The 25,948-nt window shown below is 41.3% G+C and overlaps 4 protein-coding genes across 5 annotated transcripts; all 4 read left to right on the forward strand.

Annotated features, from left to right (window-relative positions):
- Positions 1-906: 906 nt before the first annotated feature.
- Vago (vago) lies at positions 907-1,750 on the forward strand. Its single transcript, XM_017067648.4, has 3 exons — positions 907-1,082; positions 1,179-1,317; positions 1,381-1,750. The coding sequence occupies exons 1-3, from the start codon at positions 1,001-1,003 to the stop codon at positions 1,640-1,642; spliced, it is 483 nt and encodes a 160-aa protein (XP_016923137.1). The 5' UTR covers positions 907-1,000; the 3' UTR covers positions 1,643-1,750.
- Positions 1,751-1,974: 224 nt separating this feature from the next.
- LOC108004669 (growth hormone-inducible transmembrane protein) lies at positions 1,975-4,221 on the forward strand. The gene is made up of 6 exons (XM_017067647.4): positions 1,975-2,385; positions 2,457-2,568; positions 2,981-3,122; positions 3,218-3,554; positions 3,853-3,985; positions 4,048-4,221. Exons 1-6 carry the CDS (start codon positions 2,172-2,174, stop codon positions 4,127-4,129), a joined length of 1,020 nt encoding a protein of 339 aa, XP_016923136.1. The 5' UTR covers positions 1,975-2,171; the 3' UTR covers positions 4,130-4,221.
- Positions 4,222-4,719: 498 nt separating this feature from the next.
- On the forward strand, positions 4,720-7,170 carry LOC108004668 (lanC-like protein 3 homolog). Its single transcript, XM_017067644.4, has 3 exons — positions 4,720-4,948; positions 5,009-5,069; positions 5,198-7,170. Exon 3 carries the CDS (start codon positions 5,296-5,298, stop codon positions 6,553-6,555), a length of 1,260 nt encoding a protein of 419 aa, XP_016923133.1. The 5' UTR covers positions 4,720-4,948; positions 5,009-5,069; positions 5,198-5,295; the 3' UTR covers positions 6,556-7,170.
- A 2,715-nt stretch (positions 7,171-9,885) lies between these two features.
- On the forward strand, positions 9,886-14,879 carry LOC108004667 (apyrase). Of its 2 annotated transcripts, none has more exons than XM_036820996.3 (8): positions 9,886-10,137; positions 10,365-10,590; positions 11,142-11,339; positions 11,400-11,802; positions 13,690-13,847; positions 13,907-14,009; positions 14,337-14,694; positions 14,762-14,879. In XM_036820996.3, the coding sequence occupies exons 1-8, from the start codon at positions 10,016-10,018 to the stop codon at positions 14,862-14,864; spliced, it is 1,671 nt and encodes a 556-aa protein (XP_036676891.2). In that variant the 5' UTR covers positions 9,886-10,015; the 3' UTR covers positions 14,865-14,879. The 2 variants fall into 2 exon arrangements, with proteins under 2 accessions (XP_036676891.2, XP_065724316.2); XM_065868244.2 differs by lacking the exons at positions 13,690-13,847; positions 13,907-14,009; positions 14,337-14,694; positions 14,762-14,879 and adding exons at positions 12,509-12,666; positions 12,732-12,828; positions 12,903-13,257; positions 13,349-13,638 and having other exon boundaries at positions 9,908-10,137.
- Positions 14,880-25,948: the final 11,069 nt, after the last annotated feature.

Here is a 25,948-nt window from a genome sequence, read left to right on the forward strand (position 1 = left end):
TTCTGAGCTTTCATCAGGCGAATTAATTTTAGGAACCGCCAGTGGTGAGTCATTCGTGCCCCACTGCCCGACTGTCTGCATAATGGCTTCAATGGCATTGGATTGGATGATCATGTTCGTCTAAACCAGCTGTATAGCACACCAAATCAAAACATAAACAAATTTTTAGAATTGAACTTTAAAGATCTACTGCGTATACAAACATACAGCAGCGGTTAAATGCATAGGAGCAATCGAATTCTAATACTTTGCTGAATTCCCTTTTCTAACTTCTAGAAACTTTTGTATTTTGAACATTTAATAAATGTTTTTTTAAATATATTTTTAGTATTGAGAAGGTATTGAACTAATTTGATAACAATAAATCAATAAACAATTCAATCGGCTATATTTTTATTGCATCTGATGTACATTGGGAATAAACACACAGATTAACAACATATGTTTGTATATACTGATTAGAGATCATGTCATATATATACATATACTGATTACACACACACCATGGATCGATATAATTTTTTTTTGCATATTGTTGTGTAGCGATAAGTACAACATCAAAAAGTGCGTTTCATAACTGTTAGTCGAACTTACATTTTGTTAATCAATATAATTAATATCTATGTATAACCTTTAACCCGAGAATAAAAAATAAATACATTTATGTACGTATATAAATTACAATACTGATAGTAAAGTTTTTTTAAGTATATTGTAAATAAGAAAGTGGCGTTCCAAAATTTACGAAACGCACTGTTGTTGGGTTGGTACACATAAACATTCAGCAGATCCCAGTAAAATTTGTTAAATTTATTGTAGAGAAAGCGCGCAAATGTCGTAAGTGTGCGATTCCATACAAATAAGCATCGTACTTTGTGTTTTTTAATATACAAATGAAGAAAGATTAACCGCACGGACCTCAGTTGTGCGCTAAACTTTGCAAACGTCGGGCTATTCAGTCTGCCGATCTTTCGTAAAATCTGTCGAAAAATCAGCCGAAATGAAGTCAATCAACTTGGGGATCTATATAGTCCTGCTGATGTCATCGGTATTCGGGGGAAGCCAAGCATTGCCCTATCGCTGTAAGAACCGAAATAATAGATGTTTTTAATTCGAGGCATATTTATGGAAAAATAATGGAATATGTAATGTATGTTGTTTTTCTATACACCTTATAGCCCCTGCATATCTGTACAATCAGCAGTTCTGCATGGATACAGTGACAGGACAGAATCTTTACATAGGTGAGGTCCTCACGCGCAAGGATCATTGCGTCCGGGTCCAGTGCCTGGAGACTTTGCAGCTTTGGGAGGACAGGTAAGTCCACTTTATATCCATGGATACAGACCGAAATACAATACAATACTATCCCAATTCCAGCTGCCAGGTGCCGAAGCTGACGAAGGGCGACTGCAAACCGATTGCATCCACGGAGGACGGTGCGGAATATCCCCGCTGCTGCCCACTGTACGAATGCAGAAGCTACGAGACGAGTCCCGGTGGTAACATGGAGCAGATCAACACATACGACCATTACGGGACCCTGCGATCTTCACATGTCTCCGAGTTTTTGGTAATCGACCAAAGAGGACGTCCTAAAGAAGAGATTCCTTCGCCGCCGGCGAGAAAGTATATGGTGTGAAAAGTGACCTGGAAATACCACAAGATGCCCACTGTGCGCGCTTATGATTAGTTAGTCCTGTAATATTTAACTTTGGGATCAGAAGAATAAAAGGAAGGTTATTGCTGAGGTTATTTTTCGTTTATAAAAATATATTTATAACATTCACACCTTAAATTAATTTGTCTCCAAAAATGTAATTTATTCCCATAGTACATGGCGTTCAAACGTAGCGCCCTACCGAAACGTTGTATCGATATTCCTCATGGATGACCTGTTAAGATATCGATACAGCGTTCTGCGATAGGTCCAGAAAACTATCACCTCGAGGTATCGATGGCGATAGACTCAGACATCGATATCACATCAAAAGAAACAGTAAAGAAAGAAAATATTGCTACGAAACAACAAAATATCAATCCGCAGTTAATAATCACAGTTATTTGGCAAAAGCACAGACGAAATATATAGGAACTCAAAATCCAAAGGAAGTAACAATCAACCAAGGAGAACCAATTGCAGTCCAACCGAATTTCATCACAACAACACAATGTTGCTGCGTCTAGCACTTTCCACCGCCCGTCCAGCCGGGAGTCTCAAAATCCTGGCCCAGTCGCCGGCCCAGCTGTTCCGGGCCAATCCCAATCTCTCCGCAGTGCGCAGCTATGCCCGCGGACCTGTCCGCACCCGAGCTCCAGTGGAGCACCAGCAGGTGCGGGCTCCCTCCCTCAAGGAGAAGCTGATGGGTCCGCCGAGTGCCAATGGTGAGGCTCTTGTGTAATCCCCTCTATCAGCAGTTTATCTATAATCCACAATATCTTTTTCTGCACTACAGCCTACTCCATGGGCAAGGGCGCAGCCGCCGGAGCAGCCGTTGTGGGATTGGGCGCCCTGTGCTACTACGGCGTGGGATTAGGCCAACACACCAGCATTGCTGACAATGCCATGTGAGTGGATCTGATATATACGCAATGCTTAAGTGGGGGTACCAACAGAAATGTTAAAGCTAATGCATTCAAGATGATGTCCAAAATATCTTTTTTGTGAAATACCAAAAGATTACTTGGTAACCATACCACTTCACTTAAATTTCCCTTAGAATTACACTTCTATAATTTAACACGAGTACTTATACTATAAGCTTCTTTGATCGCCACAATATAGTTATATTTCTATATATTATAAATCACCAAGATATCTCCGAACTTGATTGTCATCATAGTTATAATAGGGAGATCATTTTAATGATCAAAGTTCTTGTGAAACTATGTAAAAAGGAATAATTATGTCAGGCCTTATAAATAGTATTATAAATGCACAATGAATTGTTATAACTAAAATCCCTTTTTACCTCCACAGCATGTGGCCCCAGTATGTGAAGGACCGCATCCATAGCACCTACGCCTTTTTCGGAAGCTCCTGTGTTATCACCGCAGCCGCCGCTGCAGCAGTCTTTCGCTCGCACCGCCTCCTGGAGCTGGCCTCTCGTGGTGGCATCGTGGTGAGTATCCGTTCCAACTGGAGCTATCCCTTGCATCCACAACAGACACAACAGAACATAAACCAAACCCCAACCATCCACCTTTATCCGCATAGGCGACCATTGCTTCGCTGGCTCTGGTCATCGGCAGCGGGGCGGTGGCCCGCTCCATTGAGTACCAGCCGGGTCTGGGAGCCAAGCAGCTGGCCTGGGCTGTGCACTGTGCCATCCTGGGCGCCGTAATCGCACCCATCTGCTTCATGGGCGGACCGATCCTCACGCGCGCCGCTCTTTATACGGGTGGCATTGTCGGTGGCTTGTCCACGATCGCCGTGTGTGCCCCCAGCGACAAGTTCCTCTACATGGGTGGCCCCCTGGCCATCGGTCTGGGCGTGGTCTTCGCCTCCTCCCTGGCCTCCATGTGGCTGCCGCCCACCACGGCGTTGGGCGCGGGTAAGTGTCGAGTTTACTTTATAAAAAAAACTGAATTCTTAAAGGGGCTACCTCCACTAGCAGTCTGTAGTTTGTATGATTTTGGTTAATGATTATTTTTGAAGTTTAAATTATACATTAACTATATAAATTTTAAGACAATGTAAAATATGTTATTTTAGCTGCTATATTAATTGTAAAAAATACCTGTGTTGTTTTTGTAAAAAAAATCAAACCATTTTTTGGATTTTCAAGTGGTGGTACCCCTGTTTTACAGATCTTCAAGTAGATATAACCCCTTTAAACTTGCTTTCCCCAGGTCTGGCCTCCATGTCCCTGTACGGCGGTCTCGTCCTGTTCAGTGGCTTCCTTCTCTACGACACCCAGCGGATGGTGCGTCGCGCCGAGATGCATCCCCAGTACAGCTACACTCCATTCGATCCTATCAATGCGTAAGTCAATGCCTCGACCATCCAATCCTGAAATCCATTTTAACGCTTTGTTTTTTTTTCAGCTCAATGTCGATCTACATGGATGTGCTGAACATATTCATCCGCATCGTCACCATTCTGAGTGGCGGTCAGCGCAGGAAGTGAGCACTGAACATAAACTTGTGATGCAGGGATAATACCTTCTGATATATATTTATACTGTTGTTAAAATAAACCGATCGAGTTGATAAGCAAAATCTGCAATTTTGTGTTTTTCATTCGAAATTCGATATAGGATTGGATAAAAATGATGGAAATAGAAGGATAGGCAAATAGTAATTCAAAGTTTTAAAAACCCAGTAAAATCGGATTTAGGAGATATATCAAAATAATGTATATTTGAAGCTAAAACTAAACAGAACTTTATTTTAAAAGTTAAGCTGAAAAACTGAACCAAAATATAATAAGTGCAAAGCGATAAAGAAAAATTGCAGAGCTCTTCTGTTTTTGAAAAAGATTCATAAATATTAAGCTTTAAAGCGTTACTTTAACCGATATATGTATATTAAAACTCTGAAACCTCAGTTATCGATAACTGGAAGACCGTAAATTTACAGTCGTTACAATAAAGCATATTTATTTAAATATATAAATCAATACAAGCTGTTTTCCGATCGTATAGAAATAATCTTTGCTGTTTTTAAACTTATTTTTTGTAAACTGTTTAAACATCGATGGCTAAAGCGATGTATCGATAGAACATCGATGTTTCGCTCAGCTTTCTTCGACAGGACTTGAATATTCCGGCTAGGAATTGTTTAAATATTTCGTGTCGAGCAGTTTGGCAGTTTGAAACCAGTTCTCCTTTAGAAGCGCCAAGTTTTCCGGATTTCAGGTGGCTGTGAGGAAAGTGCTACGTGTTTTCCCTTAATCACAGACACTTCACAAACATTCTCGTCCCTTGAACACATTGCTTGTACTTTGGTAATAAAATAACAATAACTTTCGAAAAACTCTAAATACAATACTCTCAACAATTCGTAGGTTCGACCCATCGCCAGGAGATACTCATCCAGTTCCCGACTGCCGTTTCCACCTGAGACAGGTGAGTTTAGCTGTGGGCGGCGCAGGTGCAGGAGGAGGAGGTGGTGGCCAGACGCCCGGCCGCGCCCTTAAAGCCGGCAAATCGATTTCTTGACTTGCACTTATAAATTCCTTTTACGTTTCGACCAGGTGCCATTGCAAGACCAGTCGAGAAGGACACCAAGCAGGCAGGTCAACTGACCACCCAACAGCCGGACGAGCAGGCCGATCCCGGCCAGGAATTCGCCATGGAGCGCCGCTACCTGGTGAACCCATTCGCCGATTTTTCCGGCGGTGAGAGCACACCGTTTGCCAGCGATGAGGAGCACATCAAGAACCTGATCTGCACCTACGTGGATGCCATACTGGAGCACTGTCATCCAAACAACGATGAGGAGGACAATCGAGGCGATTTGTATGTGGGCAATGCCGGCATAGCCTTCATGTTCTGGAAGCTCAACAGCAGTGAGCAGACGCGCGATCTTTATCCGGCCCTGGACCATGCGGCCTCCTTCATCCGGAACGCCAAGTCGAATGCCAAGCGATACAAGAAGCGCTCCGCCGAGCGCTACTCCTTTCTGTGCGGCAATGCCGGCATCTATGCCGTTTCGGCGGCCATCTCACAGGCGGTTAAGGACACCGAGGAGCTGTCCAACGACCTGGCCAACTTCAAGTCGGGTATCCCGTCCAGTCAGGAGTTTATGCACACCAAATACGGCTGCGACGAGGTGCTGGTGGGCCGGGCTGGCTATCTATCCGGCTGCTATTGGCTGAACGATGTGCTGCCGGAGAAGAAGATCACCGACGACGACCTGGTGTCAATTTGCCAGCTGATCGTGACCAGCGGCCGGGAGTACAGCAAGATAAACAACTCGCCGTGCCCGCTGATGTACCAGTACCATGGCACGGAGTACCTGGGCGCGGCCCACGGCCTGTGTGCCATCTTGCATATGCTGTTGGACAGCCCTTGGTTCCGCACCATTCCCATTTCGGCGCCGGCCGCCGAACTGCGTGATATCAAGCGCTCGATTGACTTCTTCCTGGAGCTGCAGGACAGCGATGGCAACTTCCCGGTGGCCCTGGAGGATCTGCGCTCCGGCCGGGACAAGCGTTTGGTGCACTGGTGCCACGGGGCACCTGGTGCGGTGTATGTACTGGCCAAGGCCTATTTGATCTTCAAGGAGGAGAAGTACTTGGCCTCGCTGCGTCGCTGCGCGGATATGGTTTGGAAGAAGGGCTTCCTGCGTAAGGGGCCGGGCATCTGCCATGGTGTGGCGGGCAATGGCTATGTGTTCCTGCTGCTGTTCCGACTGACCAATGAGATGAAGTACCTGTACAGGGCGCACAAGTTCATGGAGCTGCTGACCGATGCGGAGTTCAAGCAGCGCGCCAGGACACCAGATCGTCCGCACAGCCTGTACGAGGGCGTGGCCGGCACCGTCTGCTTCCTGGTGGATCTCCTCGAGCCGGAGCAGGCCTACTTCCCCTTCATGGACGTCTTTCACTAAAAGGGAAGGGCGAGATTTGTGGACCCAGCCCAACACACTGCTCAACACGACTTTCAAATCAGGGAGAGTTATCATCATTTCTAGTCACTTGTTTGCCCACTTTTCCGTTGTAGTTCTCTCATTGTTGCCTTTGCGTTAACCCAGCGGACTGGGACGTTGGAGTGGAAGATGGAAGTTTAAGGATGCTAGACGCTAGATGCTAGTCGCTAGGTCCAGATGAAACCCGTATCCGATCTCTGAGCGCACCGCATGCAGGAATGTTCTCAGCCATTCTCATATCAAAATTCTCTGTGCTTTACGCTAAGCAATTAACATAATACATTGATACTTATACACAGACATATTACATATACATTATATTTATATACAATTTATTATATATATATACATATATATATATATACATACTTGCGCTGACATCTATATACAGACAAACATAATACTTACATGCATAGTGTGCTTTATACCTACGAGTAATCCACAAAGAGCTCTAAATCTATTGTCAATGAGAATCAAATAAATCATTGTACTATTTTATACAGATATGTACAATCCGGTGGCCACATTCGATCCACCCCTGCGGGAATCGATGGTTATACGGGTGAATACCGCAAAGGCATGCTTTTTATTTCACCCCTTTCGCGTTGACAAGTGTCTTTTGTATTGGCTTTCCGATATGATGAAACCAAATTTCTACTGCTTCTACTAAAACATAAGAAATGCAAAAATTGGTCAAAAGCAACATTTTCTTTAAAGCCATGGGAATTGTTAACATAGGTAGCGAGCTGATTAAGCCGGTCGGTATTTTTGACTTGCCATAAAAATTACGTTTTTGGCTGCCATAACAAAAATAAAAGTCAGAATGAGGAAATAATACCTCGTCGAGCTCGTCCTTTAATTTCCAATCATTTGGCATTCAAACCTAGAAAACATTCATTTCTGCCATTACTCGCAACAAAACATGATGTACCCCCTTATAAAAAATGAGAAATTGGGTCAAAAAATAAATGTTCCTTAAAGTGATGGCGATCGATAGCATTTGTTGCAAGCTGCTCAAAACAGTCGGTCTTTTAGCTCTACGCCTTGATTTGGCTAAACTACGACTGAAAAACCACTAAAAAATGAGTATTTTTGACCAAAATCTGATTTACAAAAAAAACCGATGTACCCCCTTATAAAAAATGAGAAAATGGGTCAAAAAATAAATGTTCCTTAAAGTGATAGGGATCGATAGCATTTGTAGCAAGCTGCTCAAAACAGTCGGTTTTTTAGCTCTACGCCCTGATTTGGCTAAACTACGACTGAAAAACCACTAAACAATTCGTATTTTTGACCAAAATCTGAATTACAAAAAAAAAACTTATAAAAAATGAGAAAATGGGTCAAAAAATAAATGTTCCTTAAAGTGATGGCGATCGATAGCATTTGTAGCAAGCTGCTCAAAACAGTCGGTCTTTTAGCTGTACACCTCGATTAAAAAACTGCTTAGAAACATAATGTTTGACTAAAATCTGGATACTATATTTCCGCCGTAAAAATGCAGTGTTTTGGTTGGCATAATGAAATACCTGAGTAACAGAACAAAACAAAGAAAAATGTTTACGTAGCATGCTAAAAAAGATTTCTCTGAAAATGATTATATCACATGATAATACTTATTTTGGATATATGTACAATGTACATTGTACATATACATACAATAATAAGGTCTTTTAGGCTCTCTTTTTTATTTTCTTCGATTTACTATCTTTATTAACTAAAGTACCTTGACTTGTATTAAACTGTTATCGGGCGGGAATTGATTAAAATCTGGTTTACTAGCGCATTATAAAACTAATATGGGTGTAAATCGTACTGGCATTACCAACGTTAGTTTTGAAAAGCGATTTTTCAATAAGCATATGACTTATATGACTTATAACAAAAAGCTTTACTTATTTTATTATTATTATTATATATTTTTAACCTTGAATGCACTCTATATTCAAGGTTAAGGTTAGGGATTTGATTAGGGAAGTATCTCGATTACAGGGTCAAGTAGAATAAGTGCGTATTACCGCCAGACTGTTTATTTATATAGATAGCTGGGATAACGTGGTTCACATCGGGGTTTCGTCTGTTTGTAATATAGCCAAGTTTTTGTTGTTGGCCAACAATGCAATAAACTAAATTGTTGGTCGGTTATATTACGGAGTTAAGAGATAATACCTGTTCAGGTCCCACGCTCATATATTTTGTTGTGTCAGAACGTAATAAACACGCGGATGAGAGAGAGGGTTTCAGTCAAGTGTAGAGCATGTGTAACATGTGTCAGTTAGTGAATATTACCGGAGTGGCGCCCTCCGCATTTATTTCCCCGTATCTCGACCATACGGCTTATCGGGGATCAATGAGTGCATATCATTAAGTGTTTGATACCCTGTAAAAAACAAAACATAGGATATTTGCGGGTTAATTGAATGTGCAAATTCACATAACTATATAATGTCATTTGTGTATTTTACCTATCATTAGAGGTTTGGGAACATAGTAGTAGGTAAATGCGTTTCTAAGATATATTTCGTTCAAGAAATTGTAAAACGTTAGAACCTATACCTGATTTAATTGATTTTAAATAATGTGCAAAACAATGCCAACGTGACGTATGAGTAATATATTTGGATGTATGAAACTTGTGTTATTTTGATAAAATTCAAAATTTGTAAATGAATTCCGTTTGCTATATACTAACTTAGCATACCCCGATACTATCTAAACCGATAGGAAAACCAATAACCCAAAACTAATATTGACAAAATGAAGTGATCGGGGGAGAGGATGGTAATTTGGCAAGTCAAGTTGAATTGCATTGAAAAAAAATGTTGGCTTTATTTCGACCTTAAAAATATTTTAAATTTTTAACCCGACCCAATAAACCGATGTTCTTATCTTTTAGACCTGAGCGTCACGCTCACATCTGGCGACCATGTGGCGATCCTTAATTTAAGACCCTATGTAAATCCCTTCACAGTTTAGCTACCTAAGTTCATAAAATTGATATAAATTAACAGTTTCAATCTAGAACTCAAAGAATGTAGATGTCTTTCCATCTTGGTTTGGTCAAGGCATTTACAGACTCTTTTTTTTTATTTTAAAGTGATGTTAATTTTTTTCTATGTTCAAAACTAAAAATTAAGAGACACTTGTAGAATGAGCAATATGGTTAGGTTTTTCCCTCTGTGCAGTCGAGAATATAGTACATTTTTGGCTTATCGGAAAGAGAGTGGGCTATAGGTGTCCAGATCCAGATCGGCTTGAGTGCCTCTCGGCCCGAAACCCATTCAGATTTCGCAATCGTCGGATTGGTGGCGATTTGGGCCATCCAGTTGCCTTATCGACGGCCATCGGGCTGGATGTACCTACACTTGAATATTTATTTTTTTTTTTTCGGTTAATTCAATATCCAAGTTCGTTTAGAGAAATGGCAACCAGTGGCTATCGCTTTGTGGGTTTTCTGGCCATGATGATGGTCATCATGGTGGAGGCTGCAGATAGGGAGGGCTTTCCCGTATCCATCATCCACATAAACGACCTGCACGCCAGGTATGTGAGGCGGAAAAAACCGCGACCCGAAGTCGAGTTCGGAATAATCAAATGGAAGTGGTTTATGACTAACACGCATGGCCGTAAACCATGGTTTATCAGACCCATGTACTGATTCCGATCTCGATCCCGATAACGTTACCTATGGGTATACGTACATGGGCATGGGGATTCCAGCACGAGCCCACTCCAGAGCTAATCCCTGCTTCGATTGCGATTATCCGCAGGTTCGAACCCACGGACACCTCCGGCGGCACCTGCGATGATGGAGAGGAGTGCATTGGCGGATATCCGCGCACCGTCTACACCGTGAGGAAGCTCCTCCAAGAGCAAGCGGACCTCAATCCCATCTACATCAATGCCGGCGACAGTTTCCAGGGAACGCTCTGGTACAACATCGGTCGCTGGAACGTCACCCAGCAGCTCCTGAACATCCTGCCCGCCGAAGCAATGGTATGTGGTATACAATAAAAAAAAGAATTTGCTCTTGAGTCTTTTTTCTATAAATTAGAAAAGTTATCTATTCCTAAAAAAAATTTATTTTTAAATATATGCCATTCTAATTGAGAAAACGAATTGGACTTTCCAAACAATTTAACTTTATTTGACAGATAACAAACTAGAAACCTAGCATGACGTAGAGAAATCTATCCCATTTGAAAGAAATAGGTTCTAGAATTTAAAAGAAAATCGCGAACTCAAAATTTTTAATATTCATTTTTTTCTTGGGTATAATATTATTCAGAAGCGAACTAAAGTAAAAGATACTTAATGTTTATGTATGAACTATACATAAAAACTTAAAATATTTGGAAACCAAAAAAATGTAATTGTTTAAAATTTTATTCAAGCTTTAATCTATATAGATTAAAGGCTAATCGTAAAATTTTGTTTATCATACAAAAGAAGAAGAGATTTATTGAAGTATTTTAGAAGTTCCCAAATTATTTTGGGTACCCTGTCGATTTTTTCTTATAAAGAAGCTTACTAACTATCAATTTCAGACCCTCGGCAATCACGAGTTCGATCACGGAGTGGAGGGGCTTGTACCCTTCCTGGAAACAGTGGAGACCAATATGCTGGTGGCCAACATGGACTGCGCCCACGAACCCACCTTGGAGGGCAAGTACAACAAGTCGATGATCATTGAGCGGTCGGGTCGAAAGATTGGCCTGATTGGTGTTATCCTAGAGACGACCTACGTGAGTTTGGGGATGGATCTCTCTTCGTGATTCCTTGTAAATTGTATGGATCTCCTGCAGGATCTGGCCAATACCGGCAAGGTGATCTTTCGAAACGAGAGCGATACTATTCGCGAGGAGGCGCAGCTGCTAAAAGCCCAGGGGGCCAACATCATCATCGTGATCTCACACTGTGGCTACGATGTGGACCAGGAGATCGCGGCCAATGCCGGCGACTGGATCGACGTCATCGTGGGCTCCCACTCGCACACCTTCCTCTACACCGGTGATCCGCCGGGTCCGCACAGCCCCGCCGGCGATTACCCCACCGAGGTGATCCACAGCTCCGGCCACCGCGTCCTCATCGTCCAGGCCTCGGCCTATGCCCGCTACGTGGGCAACCTGATCGTCTACTTCGATGACAACGGCGATGTCCTGGATTTCGAGGGCGATCCGCTCTACATGGATCAATCCGTGCCCGAGGGTGAGTGCAAATATATACATATATCTCATTGATAAGTGAGTAGGGTAACTTGGGGAGAATCACATCTTTCTATAATGTGGGAATCTTTCTTGCACAATGTATATTGAATTTTTCATATTAACTAGTGACTATCAAATCATTTCAAGTTGTCTTTGTGTGTGTTTCCAAAATTATTAGGTATTTTTATGTGTGCTTTATTTAAGAACATTTAGCTGAGGCTTTTTGATGATAGCTATACTCATTCATAAACGTTATAATTCAAATCGAAATATAACGTTATTTTAAATAATAATTAATATAGTGTTATAGTTCGTAAAGCATTACATAACAAATACAGGAATCGGACAATGTAAATTTCAAACATAAAAAAAACTGTATGTTTGTAAACCTCTACTGCCTATATTGAGTTATAATTCTCAAGTAGTTATTAGGCGGACATTTTCCGGGAATACACTTGATGATTTATTATGGTTACATTTTTAATGGTACCCGTTTAAGTACCCGTTTCCTCTTTTTGCTTACTTTTCTCCCTGTGAGGTTTAAGTGAATTTTTTTGTTGTGACTATATGTTTTAAGTTCTGTTTGAAGTTAGTATACATTGTGTACCTTGAGCTTGTCGTTTGGTGTTACTTGTGAAAGTCCCTGATTTTAGTTAACATATGGAGTGTATAATGTGTTTTATATTTGTGCGTTGTGCTCCCCGCAGATGAGGAGGTGCTCGAGGCCATGGCGCCGTGGAAGGTGACGGTCGATGAAATGGGCAAGGTGGTGGTGGGCACCACCAAAGTGGACCTCACCAAGGACGATTGTGCCGCCGGAGAGTGCAACCTGGGCAACTACTTCTGCGACGCCATGGTGCATTCTGTAAGTGGTGCATTTCTTCAAGGCATAGTTCCTTATATAACATCGCATACCCATCCCATTTCTAGTTCGTGGGAATGGCTCCCTATGAACAAAAGGCGTGGACGAATGTCTCCGCCGGACTCATGAACATCGGAGGACTTCGCGTGCCACTCAACAGGGGCAGTAAGTATGAGTTATTATCAGGATATTACAATTTAATGCTAGTTTTTTAATAAAATCAACTTCACCGTCTGCAGGTCTTACGTACGCCCATATAGTCAGTATGTCACCCTTCGAGAACACCCTGGTATCCTACAATCTGCCGGGCAGCAAAATAGTGGAGGCTATGGAGTGGGCCGTTAGCAAGGTGGACCTTGAGAACGGGGTGACCGGATCGTATATTAACCTGCAGTTCTCGGGCATTCGGGTGAAGTACGACTACACCAAGCCTGTCGGATCGCGGGTTGTATCCGTGGCGATTCGTTGTGCGGACTGCGAGGTGCCCAAGTACGAGCCCCTGGTATCCGACCAACTATATCGCCTCACATCGCCCAACTTCCTGCAGGCGGGCGGCGATGGGTACACCATGCTCGCCGAGGGCACAGATATCCAGTAAGTACACTCCGACCAACTTAACATTATAATATATGAGAATATTATTTCTTGGAAGGGTTTTAATATATCTTTTTCTTTTCAATGGCAGGTTTGGAGTCACCGACTTGGATGCCCTGATCTCGTACACCGAACACCTTGATCCCATCTACCAGGGTCTCGATGGACGCATCACCGTGCTCAACTAATCACTGCACTACAAAATAAATTGTGCTGCCAAATTGTTGCATTAGTCCCAATAAACTTTACGAAGAAAAAAAAAAATTGGTTTTTCTTGGGTGTTTTGAACCTAATATTAATTTTGAAGGTCTGGTATTAAATTCAGAAAACTAATTAAATGTGCAATAAAGATAACTGATCTATAACCTCGAAGGCTCAAAATTGTGTACTATAAATTTATTACAATTTATTTCATAATTTTTTCCTTTAAAGATGATATCGTACTGCAGGCGATGGTGCCGTGGCAAAACGAGATGGAATCTTACGCCAACCGGGTCGTGGGCGAAAGTCGGGTTTATCTCCAGCAGGTCGAGTGCAGCCGTGGAGAGTGCAATCTGGGGAACTTTTTCACGGATGCAATGCTTCATGCGGTAAGTGCGGGCTGGTTGTATTCTTAAAGTACTGATCCTCACCCCCCGAAAACCAACAGTTCGTCAAAGATGCTTCATCATCGTCCCTCGAGGACAGTTGGAGTAACGTGACCATAGCCCTGACTTCGCAGGGCACATTTCGAGTGCCCATTTCAGCTGGCAGTGAGTTTGATTTAAGCACTTTCACCTATCCAAAAAAGAACATCGTATGAATTATTAGTAGGGTTAGAAAATGCTATAAGACCCATGCTATTTTTGGCCAAAATCAAAAAAAACCAAAAAATTTTATCAGTCTGCAGAATTCTAATTAAATTTTAGCTGGTTAGGTTTGTAGTAGGCATATTCTGTATGTTCCGTAAGTATATAAAGATGGGTTAATTTTATAGCTTACTTTTTTTCTTTTTAAAAATATTTAAATAGAAAAAAAGTCAAATATTTTTTCAAAATGTATTGTATTGTGTTGATCCTTAGATGAATTTTCCTTCGCAGACATCACCTATAAGCAACTGTTTGCCATGTGCCCCTGGCAGAATCGATTGGTCGCCCTAACACTACGTGGGAAGCACATTGTGGAGCTTCTGGAGCACGGTGTGGCGCCCATGAACGTCAGTTCGTCCTCGCCCAGGTCCTCCAGATTCCTGCAGGTTTCCGGTCTTCGGTTTGCTTTTGATTTGACCGGTCCCGCTGGTCAGCGCGTCTCCAATGTCCGAGTTCGGTGCTCCAAGTGCCAAGTGCCCGAGTATGGACCACTGGCTATGGAGGAGAGGTACCGCGTGGTGGTCATGGAATACCTAGCGAACGGAAAGAATGGTTTCGGCGTAATCAGCGAAAACGCAGAGGATCTTGAGTAACTATTGCACACAAGGTAAATTTAATTTGGACCCCGAAAAACAAATGGATTCGCTTTTTCCCAGAATGGGTCCTTTCGATTTGGATGCCTTGATGGACTACATGAGCGCCGTGGGACCAATTACCTCTGGAATTGAGCATAGGATTAAAAAACTTAGCTTTTATTGACGAAATATTTGGTATTGTTTGTATTTTTTGGATTTTTACTTTAGGTAACTCGATAGGAAACGCAGACGGGTAAAACCCTCTGCATGTTGCAAATAAAATACATTTTCTTCTAAAAAAAAATACCAAAACACCAAGTACGAAAATCACCTAAGATCGTAAAAAATACTAAATAAGACACTGAAATACTGAATCGATTTGCCTGTTCGACGCCATTTTCCGCTGCAGCGAGTTTTCCCATCTCTTTCCTACACGTGTATTTCTTATGGAGGAAAAAGTCGCTGAACCCCTATGTGTGCATAGGGTATAAAAACCACTTCAAGAATTCCAAATCACAAACGAAAAATGCCTATAGAATCAGCATCGAAACGAAAAATGAATGAACTCGCGTTAAACAGTTAAACATAAAAAGTGGCCTAAAAGAACACTGTTTTCAGGCTATTATATTTTCCTTTTGAATGTGATAATATGCGTGTTTGGCCAAACTGGCCAAAAACTACTTTTATAAGCCAGTTATTTATTAAGGGTCCGGTGTTGATTAATGTAGTAATATCTATTTTTAAGAATTCGGTAAGAACCGCTAAAATGGAATAAATTAATGATGCAAGAATTTTTGCCTCTGTCTGTCATGTTGTTCTGCTAAGCGCGTGCAATGTAGATATTGCATTTTTGGAAAGTTATTAAAAGAACATCTTGAGTTAGGTGACCAATTTTGTTTGTACAACTTCCGACCACGCCCAGTAAAAAACTTTGTTATTTCCAAATAACTTTGTAAACATGTTTTTGCAAGTAGTTTTCAATGATGTCAATAAGACTAGAAAAGCATCTTTTATAAATGTGAAAGAAAATTTTAAAGTGTTCGATCTTTAATTTGCTAGAGGTACCCCTAAGACATCGACAATGAAGACTCGGGATTAGAAAGGCTCCAGGATGTTCAGTCACAGTACCTCTTTTATGACAATCCCAACACCGAGTGCAGCCTGTGTTCAATACACCGAGAGGGGTCAAAGTTGTGGGGATCCCTGTCAGGTTAATTGCTGCGATGAAGGTGGTGGAGTCCGCCTTCCCTATACAAAGGTAATGCCGGAAGATCGTAGCTCTGGAGTGGTCATCACCAACGAACGTAACATCTGTGACTGCATTTCTTCGTCTTCAGTTCCTCGTAGAATAATTCCGCTTAGCAGTAGACGTGGCAACACTGAGCTTCAGCGAGTGTACTCCATCTGTTTCCTTCGACTGCTTTTTGCTAATGGTCTGCAGAGACAGTGACACCATCGACATCTCAGTCGACGAATGAACCCTCCGCACATGTGCACGACATTTATAAAGTTCTTCGAGGTTGTTGGGTAAGAGCAGGAACTATTTCAGTCCCAAAAAATTTTAGCCGGCACTCGAGAAATTGAACCTTTTTTAGATCAATTCATGGAAACACTGCTTTTTGCTCATGGTCTGCAGAGACAGTAACACCAGCATCAGCGAGGATGAGTCAGAATTGTCCACCTTACGCTTGGACCATGCCTGAAAATTTGGAGTGGTCATAGCGAACGAATGTAACGCTTGTGACTGCGAAACCAGCTCCATGAACTGGGTAACTGCAGCCTGTCGCCGTGCTGTACTTAAAAAAGACGAATTGGAAGTGCTCGGAGCTACCTCCCAAATAAATTTACGTAGACAAGGAAACGTTGGACACGTAATAAAAAAAATAATAAAATTTAAACATTTTAATATATGGGAAGTGCCCGGTCTGGAAATCGGCACTACAAGTAGAAGGGTTTTTCGGGATGATCGCCTTGCAGTTGTAAATCAGATTTATTCCGGAGCTGCTGTCCTCCCCGAAGGACGACGAGACAATGAATGCGGAAGCTTAGGCATGGCCGCTAAATGTGCCCGTTCGCCAGCCGGTATGAAATCCAACAATTTATCGATGTATTGAAACTATCGTAGCTAGCCCTACTTTTTAACAAAATGGCTAGTAACAAGAAAACAATCTTTTTAACATTTTTTTATAAATCTGGATTTTGGTCACCACTAAAAATATTCTTTTAAGCAGGGGTGAAATTTTTCGGCGTAATGAGCGAAAACGCAGAGGATCTTGAGTAACTATTGCACACAAGGTAAATTTAATTTGGACCCCGAAAAACAAATGGATTCGCTTTTTCCCAGAATGGGTCCTTTCGATTTGGATGCCTTGATGGACTACATAAGCGCCGTGGGACCAATTACCTCTAGAATTGAGCATAGGATTAAAAAACGTAGCTTTTATTGACGAAATATTTGGTATTGTTTGTATTTTTTGGATTTTTACTTTAGGTAACTCGATAGGAAACGCAGACGGGTAATACCCTCTGCATGTTGCAAATAAAATACATTTTCTTCTCAAAAAAAATACCGAAACACCAAGTACGAAAATCACCTAAGATCGTAAAAAATACTAAATAAGACACTGAAATACTGAATCGATTTGCGTGTGCGACGCCATTTTCCGCTGCAGCGAGTTTTCCCGTCTCTTTCCTACACGTGTATTTCTTATGGAGGAAAAAGTCGCTGACCCCCTTTGTGTGCATAGGGTATAATAACCACTTCAAAAATTCCAAAACACAAACGAAAAATGCCTATAGAATCAGCATCGAAACGAAAAATGAATGAACTCGCGTTAAACAGTTAGGCCCAGTACACAACGTAATAAAAAGTGGCCTAAAAGAACACTGTTTTCAGGCTATTATATTTTCCTTTTGAATGTGATAATATGCGTGTTTGGCCAAACTGACCAAAAACTACTTTTATAAGCCAGTTATTTATTAAGGGTCCGGTGTTGATTAATGTAGTAATATCTATTTTTAAGAATTCGGTAAGAACCGCTAAAATGGAATAAATTAATGATGCAAGAATTTTTGCCTCTGTCTGTCATGTTGTTCTGCTAAACGCGTGCAATGTAGATATTGCACTTTTGGAAAGTTATTAAAAGAACATCTTGAGTTAGGTGACCAATTTTGTTTGTACAACTTCCGACCACGCCCAGTAAAAAACTTTGTTATTTCCAAATAACTTTGTAAACATGTTTTTGCAAGTAGTTTTCAATGATGTCAATAAGACTAGAAAAGCATCTTTTATAAATGTGAAAGAAAATTTTAAAGTGTTCGATCTTTAATTTGCTAGAGGTACCCCTAAGACATCGACAATGAAGACTCGGGATTAGAAAGGCTCCAGGATGTTCAGTCACAGTACCTCTTTTATGACAATCCCAACACCGAGTGCAGCCTGTGTTCAATACACCGAGAGGGGTCAAAGTTGTGGGGATCCCTGTCAGGTTAATTGCTGCGATGAAGGTGGTGGAGTCCGCCTTCCCTACACAAAGGTAATGCCGGAAGATCGTAGCTCTGGAGTGGTCATCACCAACGAACGTAACATCTGTGACTGCATTTCTTCGTCTTCAGTTCCTCGTAGAATAATTCCGCTTAGCAGTAGACGTGGCATCACTGAGCTTCAGCGAGTGTACTCCATCTGTTTCCTTCGACTGCTTTTTGCTAATGGTCTGCAGAGACAGTGACACCATCGACATCTCAGTCGACGAATGAACCCTCCGCACATGTGCACGACATTTATAAAGTTCTTCGAGGTTGTTGGGTAAGAGCAGGAACTATTTCAGTCCCAAAAAATTTTAGCCGGCACTCGAGAAATTGAACCTATTTTAGATCAATTCATGGAAACACTGCTTTTTGCTCATGGTCTGCAGAGACAGTAACACCAGCATCAGCGAGGATGAGTCAGAATTGTCCACCTTACGCTTGGACCATGCCTGAAAATTTGGAGTGGTCATAGCGAACGAATGTAACGCTTGTGACTGCGAAACCAGCTCCATGAACTGGGTAACTGCAGCCTGTCGCCGTGCTGTACTTAAAAAAGACGAATTGGAAGTGCTCGGAGCTACCTCCCAAATAAATTTACGTAGACAAGGAAACGTTGGACACGTAATAAAAAAAATAATAAAATTTAAACATTTTAATATATGGGAAGTGCCCGGTCTGGAAATCGGCACTACAAGTAGAAGGGTTTTTCGGGATGATCGCCTTGCAGTTGTAAATCAGATTTATTCCGGAGCTGCTGTCCTCCCCGAAGGACGACGAGACAATGAATGCGGAAACTTAGGCATGGCCGCTAAATGTGCCCGTTCGCCAGCCGGTATGAAATCCAACAATTTATCGATGTATTGAAACTATCGTAGCTAGCCCTACTTTTTAACAAAATGGCTAGTAACAAGAAAACAATCTTTTTAACATTTTTTTATAAATCTGGATTTTGGTCACCACTAAAAATATTCTTTTAAGCAGGGGTGAAATTTTTCGGCGTAATGAGCGAAAACGCAGAGGATCTTGAGTAACTATTGCACACAAGGTAAATTTAATTTGGACCCCGAAAAACAAATGGATTCGCTTTTTCCCAGAATGGGTCCTTTCGATTTGGATGCCTTGATGGACTACATAAGCGCCGTGGGACCAATTACCTCTAGAATTGAGCATAGGATTAAAAAACGTAGCTTTTATTGACGAAATATTTGGTATTGTTTGTATTTTTTGGATTTTTACTTTAGGTAACTCGATAGGAAACGCAGACGGGTAATACCCTCTGCATGTTGCAAATAAAATACATTTTCTTCTCAAAAAAATACCGAAACACCAAGTACGAAAATCACCTAAGATCGTAAAAAATACTAAATAAGACACTGAAATACTGAATCGATTTGCGTGTGCGACGCCATTTTCCGCTGCAGCGAGTTTTCCCGTCTCTTTCCTACACGTGTATTTCTTATGGAGGAAAAAGTCGCTGACCCCCTTTGTGTGCATAGGGTATAAAAACCACTTCAAAAATTCCAAAACACAAACGAAAAATGCCTATAGAATCAGCATCGAAACAAAAAATGAATGAACTCGCGTTAAACAGTTAGGCCCAGTACACAACGTAATAAAAAGTGGCCTAAAAGAACACTGTTTTCAGGCTATTATATTTTCCTTTTGAATGTGATAATATGCGTGTTTGGCCAAACTGGCCAAAAACTACTTTTATAAGCCAGTTATTTATTAAGGGTCCGGTGTTGATTAATGTAGTAATATCTATTTTTAAGAATTCGGTAAGAACCGCTAAAATGGAATAAATTAATGATGCAAGAATTTTTGCCTCTGTCTGTCATGTTGTTCTGCTAAACGCGTGCAATGTAGATATTGAATTTTTGGAAAGTTATTAAAAGAACATCTTGAGTTAGGTGACCAATTTTGTTTGTACAACTTCCGACCACGCCCAGTAAAAAACTTTGTTATTTCCAAATAACTTTGTAAACATGTTTTTGCAAGTAGTTTTCAATGATGTCAATAAGACTAGAAAAGCATCTTTTATAAATGTGAAAGAAAATTTTAAAGTGTTCGATCTTTAATTTGCTAGAGGTACCCCTAAGACATCGACAATGAAGACTCGGGATTAGAAAGGCTCCAGGATGTTCAGTCACAGTACCTCTTTTATGACAATCCCAACACCGAGTGCAGCCTGTGTTCAATACACCGAGAGGGGTCAAAGTTGTGGGGATCCCTGTCAGGTTAATTGCTGCGATGAAGGTGGTGGAGTCCGCTTTCCCAATACAAAGGTAATGCCGGAAGATCGTAGCTCTGGAGTGGTCATCACCAACGAATGTAACATCTGTGACTGCATTTCTTCGTCTTCAGTTCCTCGTAGAATAATTCCGCTTAGCAGTAGACGTGGCAACACTGAGCTTCAGCGAGTGTACTCCATCTGTTTCCTTCGACTGCTTTTTGCTAATGGTCTGCAGAGACAGTGACACCATCGACATCTCAGTCGACGAATGAACCCTCCGCACATGTGCACGACATTTTTAAAATTCTTCGAGGTTGTTGGGTAAGAGCAGGAACTATTTCAGTCCCAAAAAATTTTAGCCGGCACTCGAGAAATTGAACCTATTTTAGATCAATTCATGGAAACACTGCTTTTTGCTCATGGTCTGCAGAGACAGTAACACCAGCATCAGCGAGGATGAGTCAGAATTGTCCACCTTACGCTTGGACCATGCCTGAAAATTTGGAGTGGTCATAGCGAACGAATGTAACGCTTGTGACTGCGAAACCAGCTCCATGAACTGGGTAACTGCAGCTGTCGCCGTGCTGTACTTAAAAAAGACGAATTGGAAGTGCTCGGAGCTACCTCCCAAATAAATTTACGTAGACAAGGAAACGTTGGACACGTAATAAAAAAAATATTAAAATTTAAACATTTTAATATATGGGAAGTGCCCGGTCTGGAAATCGGCACTACAAGTAGAAGGGTTTTTCGGGATGATCGCCTTGCAGTTGTAAATCAGATTTATTCCGGAGCTGCTGTCCTCCCCGAAGGACGACGAGACAATGAATGCGGAAGCTTAGGCATGGCCGCTAAATGTGCCCGTTCGCCAGCCGGTATGAAATCCAACAATTTATCGATGTATTGAAACTATCGTAGCTAGCCCTACTTTTTAACAAAATGGCTAGTAACAAGAAAACAATCTTTTTAACATTTTTTTATAAATCTGGATTTTGGTCACCACTAAAAATATTCTTTTAAGCAGGGGTGAAATTTTTCGGCGTAATGAGCGAAAACGCAGAGGATCTTGAGTAACTATTGCACACAAGGTAAATTTAATTTGGACCCCGAAAAACAAATGGATTCGCTTTTTCCCAGAATGGGTCCTTTCGATTTGGATGCCTTGATGGACTACATAAGCGCCGTGGGACCAATTACCTCTAGAATTGAGCATAGGATTAAAAAACGTAGCTTTTATTGACGAAATATTTGGTATTGTTTGTATTTTTTGGATTTTTACTTTAGGTAACTCGATAGGAAACGCAGACGGGTAATACCCTCTGCATGTTGCAAATAAAATACATTTTCTTCTCAAAAAAAATACCGAAACACCAAGTACGAAAATCACCTAAGATCGTAAAAAATACTAAATAAGACACTGAAATACTGAATCGATTTGCGTGTGCGACGCCATTTTCCGCTGCAGCGAGTTTTCCCGTCTCTTTCCTACACGTGTATTTCTTATGGAGGAAAAAGTCGCTGACCCCCTTTGTGTGCATAGGGTATAAAAACCACTTCAAAAATTCCAAAACACAAACGAAAAATGCCTATAGAATCAGCATCGAAACAAAAAATGAATGAACTCGCGTTAAACAGTTAGGCCCAGTACACAACGTAATAAAAAGTGGCCTAAAAGAACACTGTTTTCAGGCTATTATATTTTCCTTTTGAATGTGATAATATGCGTGTTTGGCCAAACTGGCCAAAAACTACTTTTATAAGCCAGTTATTTATTAAGGGTCCGGTGTTGATTAATGTAGTAATATCTATTTTTAAGAATTCGGTAAGAACCGCTAAAATGGAATAAATTAATGATGCAAGAATTTTTGCCTCTGTCTGTCATGTTGTTCTGCTAAACGCGTGCAATGTAGATATTGAATTTTTGGAAAGTTATTAAAAGAACATCTTGAGTTAGGTGACCAATTTTGTTTGTACAACTTCCGACCACGCCCAGTAAAAAACTTTGTTATTTCCAAATAACTTTGTAAACATGTTTTTGCAAGTAGTTTTCAATGATGTCAATAAGACTAGAAAAGCATCTTTTATAAATGTGAAAGAAAATTTTAAAGTGTTCGATCTTTAATTTGCTAGAGGTACCCCTAAGACATCGACAATGAAGACTCGGGATTAGAAAGGCTCCAGGATGTTCAGTCACAGTACCTCTTTTATGACAATCCCAACACCGAGTGCAGCCTGTGTTCAATACACCGAGAGGGGTCAAAGTTGTGGGGATCCCTGTCAGGTTAATTGCTGCGATGAAGGTGGTGGAGTCCGCTTTCCCTATACAAAGGTAATGCCGGAAGATCGTAGCTCTGGAGTGGTCATCACCAACGAATGTAACATCTGTGACTGCATTTCTTCGTCTTCAGTTCCTCGTAGAATAATTCCGCTTAGCAGTAGACGTGGCATCACTGAGCTTCAGCGAGTGTACTCCATCTGTTTCCTTCGACTGCTTTTTGCTAATGGTCTGCAGAGACAGTGACACCATCGACATCTCAGTCGACGAATGAACCCTCCGCACATGTGCACGACATTTTTAAAATTCTTCGAGGTTGTTGGGTAAGAGCAGGAACTATTTCAGTCCCAAAAAATTTTAGCCGGCACTCGAGAAATTGAACCTATTTTAGATCAATTCATGGAAACACTGCTTTTTGCTCATGGTCTGCAGAGACAGTAACACCAGCATCAGCGAGGATGAGTCAGAATTGTCCACCTTACGCCTGGACCATGCCTGAAAATTTGGAGTGGTCATAGCGAACGAATGTAACGCTTGTGACTGCGAAACCAGCTCCATGAACTGGGTAACTGCAGCCTGTCGCCGTGCTGTACTTAAAAAAGACGAATTGGAAGTGCTCGGAGCTACCTCCCAAATAAATTTACGTAGACAAGGAAACGTTGGACACGTAATAAAAAAAATAATAAAATTTAAACATTTTAATATATGGGAAGTGCCCGGTCTGGAAATCGGCACTACAAGTAGAAGGGTTTTTCGGGATGATCGCCTTGCAGTTGTAAATCAGATTTATTCCGGAGCTGCTGTCCTCCCCGAAGGACGACGAGACAATGAATGCGGAAGCTTAGGCATGGCCGCTAAATGTGCCCGTTCGCCAGCCGGTATGAAATCCAACAATTTATCGATGTATTGAAACTATCGTAGCTAGCCCTACTTTTTAACAAAATGGCTAGTAACAAGAAAACAATCTTTTTAACATTTTTTTATAAATCTGGATTTTGGTCACCACTAAAAATATTCTTTTAAGCAGGGGTGAAATTTTTCGGCGTAATGAGCGAAAACGCAGAGGATCTTGAGTAACTATTGCACACAAGGTAAATTTAATTTGGACCCCGAAAAACAAATGGATTCGCTTTTTCCCAGAATGGGTCCTTTCGATTTGGATGCCTTGATGGACTACATAAGCGCCGTGGGACCAATTACCTCTAGAATTGAGCATAGGATTAAAAAACGTAGCTTTTATTGACGAAATATTTGGTATTGTTTGTATTTTTTGGATTTTTACTTTAGGTAACTCGATAGGAAACGCAGACGGGTAATACCCTCTGCATGTTGCAAATAAAATACATTTTCTTCTCAAAAAAAATACCGAAACACCAAGTACGAAAATCACCTAAGATCGTAAAAAATACTAAATAAGACACTGAAATACTGAATCGATTTGCGTGTGCGACGCCATTTTCCGCTGCAGCGAGTTTTCCCGTCTCTTTCCTACACGTGTATTTCTTATGGAGGAAAAAGTCGCTGACCCCCTTTGTGTGCATAGGGTATAAAAACCACTTCAAAAATTCCAAAACACAAACGAAAAATGCCTATAGAATCAGCATCGAAACAAAAAATGAATGAACTCGCGTTAAACAGTTAGGCCCAGTACACAACGTAATAAAAAGTGGCCTAAAAGAACACTGTTTTCAGGCTATTATATTTTCCTTTTGAATGTGATAATATGCGTGTTTGGCCAAACTGGCCAAAAACTACTTTTATAAGCCAGTTATTTATTAAGGGTCCGGTGTTGATTAATGTAGTAATATCTATTTTTAAGAATTCGGTAAGAACCGCTAAAATGGAATAAATTAATGATGCAAGAATTTTTGCCTCTGTCTGTCATGTTGTTCTGCTAAACGCGTGCAATGTAGATATTGAATTTTTGGAAAGTTATTAAAAGAACATCTTGAGTTAGGTGACCAATTTTGTTTGTACAACTTCCGACCACGCCCAGTAAAAAACTTTGTTATTTCCAAATAACTTTGTAAACATGTTTTTGCAAGTAGTTTTCAATGATGTCAATAAGACTAGAAAAGCATCTTTTATAAATGTGAAAGAAAATTTTAAAGTGTTCGATCTTTAATTTGCTAGAGGTACCCCTAAGACATCGACAATGAAGACTCGGGATTAGAAAGGCTCCAGGATGTTCAGTCACAGTACCTCTTTTATGACAATCCCAACACCGAGTGCAGCCTGTGTTCAATACACCGAGAGGGGTCAAAGTTGTGGGGATCCCTGTCAGGTTAATTGCTGCGATGAAGGTGGTGGAGTCCGCTTTCCCTATACAAAGGTAATGCCGGAAGATCGTAGCTCTGGAGTGGTCATCACCAACGAATGTAACATCTGTGACTGCATTTCTTCGTCTTCAGTTCCTCGTAGAATAATTCCGCTTAGCAGTAGACGTGGCATCACTGAGCTTCAGCGAGTGTACTCCATCTGTTTCCTTCGACTGCTTTTTGCTAATGGTCTGCAGAGACAGTGACACCATCGACATCTCAGTCGACGAATGAACCCTCCGCACATGTGCACGACATTTTTAAAATTCTTCGAGGTTGTTGGGTAAGAGCAGGAACTATTTCAGTCCCAAAAAATTTTAGCCGGCACTCGAGAAATTGAACCTATTTTAGATCAATTCATGGAAACACTGCTTTTTGCTCATGGTCTGCAGAGACAGTAACACCAGCATCAGCGAGGATGAGTCAGAATTGTCCACCTTACGCTTGGACCATGCCTGAAAATTTGGAGTGGTCATAGCGAACGAATGTAACGCTTGTGACTGCGAAACCAGCTCCATGAACTGGGTAACTGCAGCCTGTCGCCGTGCTGTACTTAAAAAAGACGAATTGGAAGTGCTCGGAGCTACCTCCCAAATAAATTTACGTAGACAAGGAAACGTTGGACACGTAATAAAAAAAATAATAAAATTTAAACATTTTAATATATGGGAAGTGCCCGGTCTGGAAATCGGCACTACAAGTAGAAGGGTTTTTCGGGATGATCGCCTTGCAGTTGTAAATCAGATTTATTCCGGAGCTGCTGTCCTCCCCGAAGGACGACGAGACAATGAATGCGGAAGCTTAGGCATGGCCGCTAAATGTGCCCGTTCGCCAGCCGGTATGAAATCCAACAATTTATCGATGTATTGAAACTATCGTAGCTAGCCCTACTTTTTAACAAAATGGCTAGTAAC

Source organism: Drosophila suzukii, chromosome X (assembly GCF_043229965.1).
Source record: "Drosophila suzukii chromosome X, CBGP_Dsuzu_IsoJpt1.0, whole genome shotgun sequence".
In the NCBI taxonomy this organism is placed as follows: domain Eukaryota; kingdom Metazoa; phylum Arthropoda; class Insecta; order Diptera; family Drosophilidae; genus Drosophila; species Drosophila suzukii.

Excerpts from the sequence above, each read along its gene's own strand:
- Vago (XM_017067648.4), top strand. The coding sequence starts at position 1,001 with ATGAAGTCAATCAACTTGGGGATCTATATAGTCCTGCTGATGTCATCG. Across the intron at positions 1,083-1,178 it reads CCAAGCATTGCCCTATCGCT|CCCCTGCATATCTGTACAAT; the intron begins GTAAGAACCGAA and ends TACACCTTATAG. Across the intron at positions 1,318-1,380 it reads TTGCAGCTTTGGGAGGACAG|CTGCCAGGTGCCGAAGCTGA; the intron begins GTAAGTCCACTT and ends TCCCAATTCCAG.
- LOC108004669 (XM_017067647.4), top strand. The coding sequence starts at position 2,172 with ATGTTGCTGCGTCTAGCACTTTCCACCGCCCGTCCAGCCGGGAGTCTC. Across the intron at positions 3,555-3,852 it reads CACCACGGCGTTGGGCGCGG|GTCTGGCCTCCATGTCCCTG; the intron begins GTAAGTGTCGAG and ends TGCTTTCCCCAG. Across the intron at positions 3,986-4,047 it reads CCATTCGATCCTATCAATGC|CTCAATGTCGATCTACATGG; the intron begins GTAAGTCAATGC and ends TTTTTTTTTCAG.
- LOC108004668 (XM_017067644.4), top strand. The coding sequence starts at position 5,296 with ATGGAGCGCCGCTACCTGGTGAACCCATTCGCCGATTTTTCCGGCGGT.
- LOC108004667 (XM_036820996.3), top strand. The coding sequence starts at position 10,016 with ATGGCAACCAGTGGCTATCGCTTTGTGGGTTTTCTGGCCATGATGATG. Across the intron at positions 13,848-13,906 it reads CGGATGCAATGCTTCATGCG|TTCGTCAAAGATGCTTCATC; the intron begins GTAAGTGCGGGC and ends GAAAACCAACAG. Across the intron at positions 14,010-14,336 it reads AGTGCCCATTTCAGCTGGCA|ACATCACCTATAAGCAACTG; the intron begins GTGAGTTTGATT and ends TTTCCTTCGCAG.